The 11,449-nt window shown below is 41.9% G+C and overlaps 1 protein-coding gene across 1 annotated transcript in view; it reads right to left on the bottom strand.

Moving 5' to 3' along the window:
- Nucleotides 1–7,986: 7,986 nt before the first annotated feature.
- LOC143031824 (uncharacterized) overlaps nucleotides 7,987–11,449 on the bottom strand; it is a 9,220-nt gene continuing 5,757 nt past the window's right edge. Inside the window, exon 2 of the mRNA XM_076196150.1 lies at nucleotides 7,987–10,126. Coding sequence (XP_076052265.1) covers nucleotides 8,414–10,120 — 1,707 coding nt within the window. The 5' untranslated portion in view covers nucleotides 10,121–10,126 and the 3' untranslated portion in view covers nucleotides 7,987–8,413. The remainder of the gene's footprint in view (nucleotides 10,127–11,449) is intronic.

Below are 11,449 nucleotides of genomic sequence, written 5' to 3' on the forward strand. Positions count from 1 at the left end.
TTACACGAAAGCGCTCTGCTTCGTTAGTTTACTTTTCCTAGTGGTTATTTACGCATATATATATATATATATATATATATATATATATATATATATGGTGTGTGTACAGCGTGTGTGTACAGCATATATATATATATATATATAAATATATATATATATATATATATATATATATATATATATATATGAACATTTTTAGAAGCTCCGCATGGGATACGAACCCTGACCCGTGCGTCGATAATCACGAGGCCAAGACGCTAGCGACCATGCTACATGGTGATGGTTCAAAAGGACTGTACTAGTCCCCGACCACGCTTCACGTAACATTGTCTTAAACATACCCAACTTGTCGGAGGGCTCGCCTAATACGGGATTAGATGAAAATGAGACTAGATCTTCCAATGTTACGTGAAGCGTGGTCGGGGACTAGTACAGTCCTTTTGAACCATCACCATGTAGCATGGTCGCTAGCGTCTTGGCCTCGTGATTATCGACGCACGGGTCGGGGTTCGATCCCATGCGGAGCTTCTAAAAATGTTCAATCTGTCTTAAACATACCAAACTTGTCGGAGGGCTCGCCTAATACGGGATTAGATGAAAATGAGACTAGATCTTCCAATGTTACGTGAAGCGTGGTCGGGGATTAGTACAGTCCTTTTGAACCATCACCATGTAGCATGGTCGCTAGCGTCTTGGCCTCGTGATTATCGACGCACGGGTCAGGGTTCGTATCCCATGGCGGAGCTTCTAAAAATGTTCAATCTGTCTTAAACATACCCATATATATATATACATATATATATATATATATATATATATATGTATTTGTATATATATATACATATACATATATGTATATATATGTATATATATGTATATATATATACATATATATGTATATATATATACATATATATGTATATATATATACATGTATATATATGCATGTATATATATATACATGTATATATATGCATATATATATATATATATGTATATATATATACATATATATATACATATATATATATATATATATATATACATATATGTATATAGAACGGTGCCTTCCAGAGGACTTTGTAGCATGGAATTTAATGAACCATGCCCTTGGTTCAACTTTGCCGGTGGCAGAAATCGAACCGCCACCTTCTCGACCATCGCCGTAAGTAACGACGACCTAACTAGGCGATTTCATTCAGCTAAGAGGAACACCTCTCAAGGTCGGGCCTCCGACTGCGTTCTGAATATCTTGTGATCCTTCTGTTATGCCGTCAGGCGATTTTATTCAGCTGAGGGGAGAGTGATCTCCCCATGTGCGTGGCTCTTTAAGACTAATTCCTTTACTGAACTTTTTCTTTGCCCTCTCTTTAACTCTTTATGGCTCTTTCTGACGAAGGCTTCTTTCAGCTCTGTTACTGTCATGACGTAAAGAGCGTCTTTGTTCTTAAGCTCTTTTCTGTGTCTGTTTGGATGGTATACGGATGTTTTCCTTCCTTCTGGTAGCCCATATAATATGTGTGCCCTTTCTATGTAACTATGTATGGCTCTTTTAGACGGATTTTTTTCCGGTATTCCTCGAGTTTCCATAAACTCGTTCTTCTTGAGCTGAGGGAGCCTGTTACTTCATGCAGTTGTCAGGCAAATTATATTCGTCCTTTTAGGAACTAAAATTGCTTCCTGATGAGTCTAATGGGCTTCATGTTTATTTTCACATTGAATGAAAATCAGACAAGAAACAATGGTCTCAAACTGTCCGGTAATAGATTCAATTTGGAAGTGGGTAGAAACAACTTTGCCAACCGTGTAGTTAATGAATGGAATAAACTTCCTGCACAGGTAGTGCAATGTAGTTCAGTTCGAAGCTTTAAGAATCATTTAAATAAATACCTAAGATGCTGTAATGATTATAATTTATCTTATATTATTAGTTTTTGTTTTGCTATCATTTGTCTGTCTGATTTTCATTTATTATTAGTTATATGTCAATTTATTATTATTTACTATTTACCTATTTGTTTATTATTTAACTATACCTATGCATTTATTTATGTATTTTATCGTTATTTACATTGTTATAGTTTTTATTTATTATTTTATTATTATGATTTTTTTTTCGCATTCGACCTAGATATGGATCAAAAGGTCTCCTGTCGGCATGCTCCGCCTTTGTAATCCTTTGTAAACTTCAAGTGGGATATCGTAGGACTGAGCCAAGTCCGAAGAGTGGAAGAAAAGCTGATACAATTAAAAGATGGTCACCACCTGTTCTACTAGAGAGGTAAGTACAAAGAAAGATCAAGTGGAGTAGAATTCTTGATAAACCGAGAGGTCGCTGGGAACGTAGTCAAGTTCAGTAGTTTATCAGACAGGTGAGTTTGGATTTCGATTAGGCTGTGTAAAAGGTACACTCTAAAGATAGTTCAGGTTTATGCACCAACTTCACACAGTTCAGAAGATGAAATTTATTTCTTCTACGATGATTTAAGTCAAGTTATGGATCAAGAAAAAAGTAAGTACACGTTGGGAATAGGAGACTTTAATGCTAAAGTGGGGAGGAAGATGGGAGATGAGTCGCACATCATATCTACTAAGCTGCAAACAGTGTCACGCCTGGATCTGATCTGGGATACTTACCTTGCTGGTTCACTGAAAGGTAGTACACGTGCAAAGCGGGGACAAGGCGTGCGGAGACGTGTGCTGGCCGCCGCATCCATTCCAGGAAACTGGCAGAACTTCCTACGAGTGGACAGCAACAAGACCGAGCTGTTTAAGTTTCTCTCAACTCCGATGACAAGATGTCTTGTCATTTGGTCAAATAAAACAAAAAATCATAAAACACCAAAATGTTTGATCAAACACCAGAAAAATATGACGAAGCGAGGACTGACGTCATATTCTTCTGGTGTTTGATCAAACATTTTGGTGTTTTATGATTTTTTGTTTTATTTGACCAAATGACAAGACATCTTGTCATCGGAGTTGAATGGGTTAAGTGCACAGCCCTCTGTGTGTGTGTGTGAAGGGGACTGCACATGAAGATGAGTCCACAACATTCATTTACTTGTGGCAGTGCTGAACTGGTTAACATGACAGTTTATGTACACATACCTTCAGTACCGATGTATACCTTGCCTCAAATATCAGACCATTGTAGAATGTCAGTGTCTTCACAGACTTTGAGTAAAATGTTGTCTTGTCAAAAATACATGATGATCAATATTCATCTCTCATGAATTAAGTGGAGTACTGTAATAAAGTATGCCATTTTGAAAAATGGATACCAGCAAATATTGTCATGTACTATAAAAAATATTTGCCCCAGAGGTAATCTCGCATGTAGAATTCAAGTGGCGGCCATTTTGAAATCCAATATTTTGGCTAATTTATAAAGATACACAATGCAGTTTGTAACCATCGGATTCCTTTCCTCCCAAAACATACATTTGGACACCAGAATCGAGTCAATAGCAGCATTAGACCCAAAGATAATCGAAAATGTAGATTTCAAACAACGGCCATTTTGAAATCCAATATGGCGGCTCATTGGTACAAAATATGCGATGTAGATTGTTTTCATTGGATTCCTTGCCCCCCAAAACATACATTTAGACACCAGAATCGAGTCAATAGCAGCATTAGACCCAAAGATAATCGAAAATGTAGATTTCAAATGGCGGCCATTTTGAATTCCAATATGGCAGACATGAAGGGAGAATTCCGAGTGGCTCAATATCTGAAAATGTTCGCCATATATCAATTTGTGCCAAATTTGATGCTTGTATCACAAAATGCACAATCCTTTTGAATATTCGAGCTAAACCGCCCCACTAAAGGGTCGTTTTAGAAGTCTTTCGCACTATGCGGTTCAACCGTGGACAAAACAGTCGACTGATAGTTTCTATGTCCCTCTTCACAGTGTGCGGGTGGTTGATTGATCCGTCGCCTGGCAGAATTCATGCATCCCACTGGGCTTGTCCGGTTCCGTACCCGTGCCCGGTGGCAGTAGGCTTTATATTTCAATAGAAGCCTTCACACTTCCGTTAGTATTCGTACAGACATCGTATGACAAACATATATAGCGCACTTCCACAAGATTGATCTCTGACAATGGAGCAAGATATTGACATTGAAAATTTAATAAGAGTGGTAGAAGTGAGGCCTCTTTTGTGGGATAAAAACCCTAGAGGAATATGAAATTCGAGATAAAACTGTTGCTGTCTGAAGGAGGTACAGTTATGGTGGACTGGTTGGTGAGGTTATTCAATGTTTGTTTAAGAGAGGGTAGAGTGCCGGAGGACTGGAGGAGTGCCTGTATAGTTCCGCTTTACATGGGAAAAGGGGACAAGTGTGAGTATAGTAGTTTCAGAGGGATCAGCTTGTTGAGTGTAGTGAAGGCTTATGGGAGGGTCTTGATTGAGTGGATTAGGAGAGGAATAGAGGGAGTAATTGGTGAGGAGCAGTGTGGTTGTAGGACAGGTAGGGGTTGTGTAGATCAGATTTTTGTGGTAAGACAGATATATGAGAAAGCTATAGGAAAAGGTAAGGATGTTTTTTGGTCTTTTATGGATCTGGAAAAGGCTTATGACGGTAGACAGGAAGGCACTGTGGGAAGTACTGCAGATATATGGGATGGGAGGAAAGCTGTTAAGAGCAGTAAAGAGTTTTTACGAGAGTAGTAGAGCTTGTGTTAGGATTAGAAATGGAGAGAGTGAATGGTTTGAGGTAAAGGTGGGACTTGGTCAGGGATGTGTTATGTCACCCTGGCTGTTCAATCTTTACATGGATGGGGTAGTGCGAGAGGTGAATGCAATGGTAGTGGGTCAGGGGTTGGAGATGATTAAAGAAAAGGGAGAAAAGTGGGAGGTTAGCCAGTTGAAGTTTGCTGACGACACTGTGCTTGTAGCAGGATCAGAGGTATTGAGGAAGTTAGTGACAGAGTTTGAGAAGGTGTGTAAAAGAAGGAAGCTGAAGATATATGTGGGCAAAAGTAAGGTGATGAGATGTACAAGGGGAGAGTGTGACAGCAGGCTGGAAGTGAGCAATAAGGGTGAAAGACTGGAGGAAGTGGGTAGTTTTAGATACTTGGATGTGAATGTGGCAGGAAAGGGAGGAGTGGGGGTGGAGGTAGAATGTAGATTGAGAGAAGTGAGTAAATGCCTTGGTGGATTGAAAAGTGTAAGGAGAAATAGAAATCTGGGAATGGATGCTAAGAGGTTATATGAAGGAGTGATTATGCCAACAGCATTGTACAGGGCAGAAACATGGAACATGAGAGGAAGAGAGAAGGAGTTTGAATGCGTTTGAGATGAAATGTCTGAAAAGTATGATAGGGGTTACTAGGCTGGATAGAGTGAGAAATGAGGTGAGGAGGAGAACAGGGGTGGAAAGGGAACTGGGAGATGGGGTTGATGAAAGAGTATTAGGATGGTGTGGACTCATGGAAAGAATGAGTGAAGAAAGATTAGTAAAAGTGTGAAAGGCAGAGGTGGAAGGAGTGAATATGCTGGGGCGTCCTAGGATGAGATGGATGGGGTGAAAGGGGCATTACAAAAGAGAGGAATGTCTGTGGAGGAAGGACGGGAGAGGACAGAAGATAGGGGTGAATGGAGATGGGTTGTGTATAGATGATGCTGTGATGCATGAGGGGGAGTGGGTGGGGATGGGGGATGAGGAAGTATGAGAAAAAATTTGACGCAGCCCGAAGGGATTTCTCCCCATCTTCTCCTTTTCTGCATGAGGGGACGGAGAGGGGTGGTCGCCGAATTTATGAAGCGGCCTTGCTGTGGATGTGTTGCGTCTTGCGACAATGCTTCTGACCCAGGGCAGTGGACAGGATGCAGGGATGACCCGTCATCCAGGAGGTGCCAAGATAAGAGGGAGGGAGGGAGGAGGGTGGAGGGGAGTGGAATATATAGGAAATGGAATGGGTGAGAGTGGTTTCTATGCCTTTTTCTTTTTGGCTACCTCCCGTGTAAGGGGAAAAAGCCTTTGATATATGTATGTACATTATACAAATAGCAAAGTCCAAATCTGCAACTCCCTCACACTCGGTACTGCTTAGCAAAGCATGTTTAGCTATATGGGGATACAATTGTTTGTGTGATGCGTCAGATAGGGTGTGTGTGATAGAGGATGAATAGACTGGTCTTGTCGAGGTTTCTTCACTGTGTATTGTGCTGTCAGGTCACATTTAGTTGGGAGAGAGGTATTTTTCAGATGGTGGGGGCTTTTCTATTTTTCTTTCCCCAGGGGGAGTTGAGGGTGTATGTTGGGATTTTCTTTTTTATGAATTTACCTATTTGCTTTAACCCATTCAACTCCGATGACAAGATGTCTTGTCATTTGGTCAAATAAAACAAAAAATCATAATAAAACAACAAAATGTTTGATGATCAAACAGCACCAGAAAAATATGACGTCGTCAGTCCTCCTCGAAGAGGAGGAGGACTGACGACGTCATATTTTTCTGGTGCTGTTTGATCATCAAACATTTTGTTGTTTTATGATTTTTTGTTTTATTTGACCAAATGACAAGACATCTTGTCATCGGAGTTGAATGGGTTAAAGGGTCATCGAGCACCGAGAGATGGCCGGCCCACGGGTAGTGCTTAGGACTAAGTCTTGGGTAACCCAAGTCAGAGTCCATCTCTTAGGTTTGCATTGCAGGCACCCGTCACCACTACCTGCTAGAGCACAGAGTCACTGTCATTCTTCGCCCGCCTGGGCCTCCTCAAGGGAGGAATGGGATGGCACCTCACCGCCGAGATGGGAGCTGGCAGGGCGGGTAAATTTCGAGAATGTGATAACTAGAGCAGTGGTGGGTGGGTATTCAGTCATTCTGTTGCATCATCAGTGGCAACTGTTTTCTTCATTGTTTGCGGGAGGTAGGTATGGGCAATCTCCACAGTGTCGTCATAATAGATTACCATGGGTGTGAGTGAGGCATTGTTGTTGTCCCATTGATGAGCAGGGTAGGAGTGCAGCAAAGAAGCTTTCTTGTATTCGGGACGAATGCTACTCCCTCTTTTTGTTACATCTTTGTTATTTGCAAAACAATGGTCATCTTGAGGGGGTTGGGTGGTGGGGTGTCAAGTAAAACTAGGAAGGACTGCTTTGGAAACGGTTTTTCTAACCCAGCTCTCCATTTGGGATGAGCAAAGCAGATACACATAACCCCATCCACATTGGCACAAAGTATGCAGATCCAGATTCACCGCCTTTACCTACAGATTAAGGCAGCGGCATTTGCTATTTGTCTGATCTCACCACTACGCACCTTCGCCGGAAGAATGAAGTTATTGCCAGACAACTGGAGGAAAATTCTGACAGTGACTGAATATGCACTGCTAAACTCAGTCACTACCTTACATCGACTTCGTTGGTAAGAATCAATCTTAGGTGGTGCGACAGCAGTTATAGCCAATCGACTAACTTGAGCCCTTTGGCATGGTCCAAAGTAAACCCCTATTGTTTACATATCTAACGATGACCTACGCATGGCGATGTCTCACTGTTATTCTGTACAATTTTTATTTATGGATACATGTGTGTAATATATATATATACACACATTCATGATACGACTGCATAGTGTTAGGAATGGCTTGGAATTTGAAAAAACAACAAATCTATTAACTTGCCATTTCACATGGCAACGTGGCTCATGCGACGTTGCCACCCAAGATGTATGCAAAGATATATATAGAGATGTAGCAAGACCCTATGAGGAGAGTGATGTGGCAGCAGCGCAGTCTCAACGAGTCGCGCCTGAAGGATCAAGTTGAAATCGATAGAGCATACCCTCCTTCTAGAGAGGACATGGAGGAAGTCCTAGCCCCCACTTGTACAAGTAAAATGATGCATGTCAGCTACTGTGACCCATTGCATGACCTACAGTTAAAACATCATACAAAACAGAAGACTTGATAAGCTATTGTTTGCAGGTACAACATTCAGTAAGGAGAAGTAAACAGCAGTCCAATAAATTATCTTTGACTACATTCTCATCAAAACACACACCCAATAATAAATACAGACATCCACATTTCTAAATTACTGCAAGTTTACCAGAAACATTCACAGATGAAAAATAATCGGTGGTATTCCTTACAACATAATTTTACATTCTTGTAATTTGTCTCATTTTCTACCAAAATATATGGCACATAACTCAGGCCAGCACACCCATGTTTGGTCTTGTCCAAAGACACACTAAATCATCTCCTTCAATTTGATGACTTCCTTGGCAGATTTTATGGTGACCACCAGATTTGAATTACGCCAAAGGGTCTTGGCCAAACTGGGCCCATTTCCTCCCATATGAGTGAATCCAATCATCCCTATAGACATCACCAGGCCAAATAGGAGCTTTGATTCGGCTTCAGTGTGAGCCGAAATTTCCCCATGCTAATTAGAACTCTTGGTCCACCTCATGCTCTTCCACTTTGATTTCCACATTGGCATCAACTCTTTGAGGGGTACTGCCACTTACATACTTGTCGGAATCACTTCTATTGGCTATTTTTCCAAGACACTCGCTATCCTCACTAATTCTTTCCAACTTAAACATGGTGGAAGACGACGAACTATAAACCTTTTGACTAGAATGCACCGCAAGATGTTTCACGAGCTGTTTTTGTTTGACGAAAGCAGCCGGACAATATTTACATTTGTAGAATTTTTTCTTGGTGTGCGTCATGACGTGTTTCTTGAGGGTGCTCGTCTTGCAGAAGGCCTTGTGGCAGAAGGAGCACGTGTGCGGCTTCTCTCCCGTGTGCATGCGAAGATGCTGCTTCAGGCTGCCCAAGCGGGCAAAGGCGGCATCACAAAGGTGGCATTTATGCGGCCTTTCTCCTGTGTGAATGCGGATATGCTGCTTCAGGCTACCGGCGTGGGAAAACCCTGCAGTGCAGACGACACACCGGTGGGGCTTTTCGCCCGTGTGGGTTCTGATGTGCTGCTTGAGACTGCTAGACTGAGCAAAGGCAGCTTGGCACCATGTACACTTATGGGGCCGCTCACCTGTGTGCGTCATCATGTGGTTTTTCAAGCTGCCCGGCTGAGCAAAGGTGGTGCCGCACAAGGTGCATTTGTGGGGCCGGTCTGCTGTGTGGATCCGCATGTGTCGCTTCAAGTTGCCCGTCAAGGAAAAGGCCGCGTTACACAAGACACACTGGTACGGCTTCTCGCCTGTGTGGATTCTCATGTGCTGCTTCAAGCCGTCGGCCTTGGCGAATCTGCTGTGGCATACCTCACACTCGTGCGGTTTCTCTCCTGTGTGGGTCATCATATGAACCTTGAGACTGCCCATCTTGTTGAAAGCCACGCAACACAAAGAACAACTGTATGGCTTTTCTCCCGTGTGTATCATGACATGCTGCCTCAGACCGCTGGCCTGGGCGAAGGCGGAGCCGCAGGTCGTGCACTCAAAGGGCTTCTCACCGGTGTGGATACGGAAATGTCTCTTGAGGCTGTCTGCGAGGGAGAAGGCAGCGCTGCACACCGTGCACTTGAACGGCCTCTCGCCTGTGTGAGTTCGCATGTGTTGCTTGACGCCCCCATTGTGCGTGAAGGAGAGGCCGCATATTGCACACGTGTATGGCCTTTCCCCGGTGTGCGTGCGCATGTGCAGTTTGAGGCTCCCCGCCTGCGAGAAAGCAGACTCGCACAGACTGCACTTGTACGGCCTCTCTCCAGTGTGAGTCCTTATATGCCGGTTCAGACTGCCAGTGTGAGTAAAGGTGGCATCGCAGAGGGAACACTGGTGCTTCTTCTTCCTCTCCCTGCGTCTACCACCACGAGCGCATAACCCTAAAACTGCCGATGGGACAGAGTAATCACTATCAATTTTATGCCCATATTCAGATACACAAGCTTCTTCATTTACATATCCTCCCTCAACTGTACTGGCATCTTCCTTGAGGGCACATTGCTGTTGATGAGCCTTGTATGGAGCAAAGTCAAATGGTTTGGATCCTTCATCAGTTTCGACAGAATCCAATTCACATCCGGGTTTGAAACTCTTTCCCTGTGCTAGCCAACCTTTATTTATTTCAGTTGCATGATGGTTCAGGCTTGGTGATTCATTCTCGCCATCCAGATTTGTACCATTCATCATATCAACCTGGAAAGAATGACTCTGCTTAGTTTTTCTATTAAAAATACAAAAATAAAACAGGCTGGAGAAAGGGGACTATTTTCCCTACTATGCCTATGCTGTTTGAATCCCCTGATCAATTGTAATCTGTATTTTTAATGACCAAGTCCCTTTGAGCATAATTACAAAATTCATATACTCAATTGATGTAAAGATATGACCAAAACTTTCCTTTATCTTTGCAACACAAATTTCATTAACATTTGGCACATTTAACTGCTGGTAGAGGTGGATGCTTTCAGGCTATGCTGGGGAATGTGTTGATGAATGGCTCCAGTGTCCTTTCATCACCTCAGAGCCATCATGTGAAGGTGCTACTTCTCAACACCTGTGCCCGTCACTGTTTTCTTGAGTGCTGCAGATCTTGCGAAAGAGAGATCAAGGGCAACAGATTGGTTGATGGAACAAGTACACCAGGAATATAATTATCCCAGTTTTTACACCACTGTACAAAATAGTTCTCCATAAAGATTCATAAGTACTTGGAATAGCTTAGGTGATATAGCCCAAGCTGGAACAAAGCACAAATTCAAATCTAAAAATAATTGGAAATCAAGGATATAGATTGGGTTGGAGCTGTACGTGCATTTGAAGCTAGGCATGATAAAATTGGAGGGGAGGAAATGGGACTTAATGAGTGTTGCTACTTTCCTGTATGCTACAATATAGGAAGATACAGAAAAAAGTACCATCACAAAACTACTGCTCTAGTTTATTTCCACAAATTTCAATTTCTGCACCTTAAATTCTTACAATCAACATATCTGTCCACTTTTCAGGAAGACTGGATCATTGACAAGGGTCATTGTGCAAATATCATCTATTTCCTCAATGTATTCTGCATACATGTTACATTGTGATATTATGAACAACTCTTCTATCTTCCATACTTAGGAAGACATAATGGGTGGTATATAAATTTTCATGATTTTGTAAATTGTTTTGTGTTTGGTTACTATTTCTACTGTAATGTTTACTATCTTTTTTAAGTAGAAAAAATAGTTTTAAGTTTGCCTTTATTATGTGTTTTGTCTTTTCTGATTGTAGTGTAGTCTGTGAAGGAATGTACTAAGTTCTGGGGTGATATACATTTTTTGTATTAGAATAATGAATATAGTTCATGTTCCTGTAAAAATGACTGTAATGTTGTGTTTCTTTGTGATATCATACGTGTTTATTTCTAGTACACTTAGGGCGTTTTGTTTCATGTTGGAGTATCTTATGGACCGTGTGGCAACAGTTCCAGTTTGCTGTGTAGCATTCGGTGTTTTAAAGTGTGGCACATTTCAG

This window comes from Oratosquilla oratoria, chromosome 12, assembly GCF_046742065.1.
Source record: "Oratosquilla oratoria isolate Oo_2021 chromosome 12, ASM4674206v1, whole genome shotgun sequence".
In the NCBI taxonomy this organism is placed as follows: Eukaryota; Metazoa; Arthropoda; class Malacostraca; order Stomatopoda; family Squillidae; genus Oratosquilla; species Oratosquilla oratoria.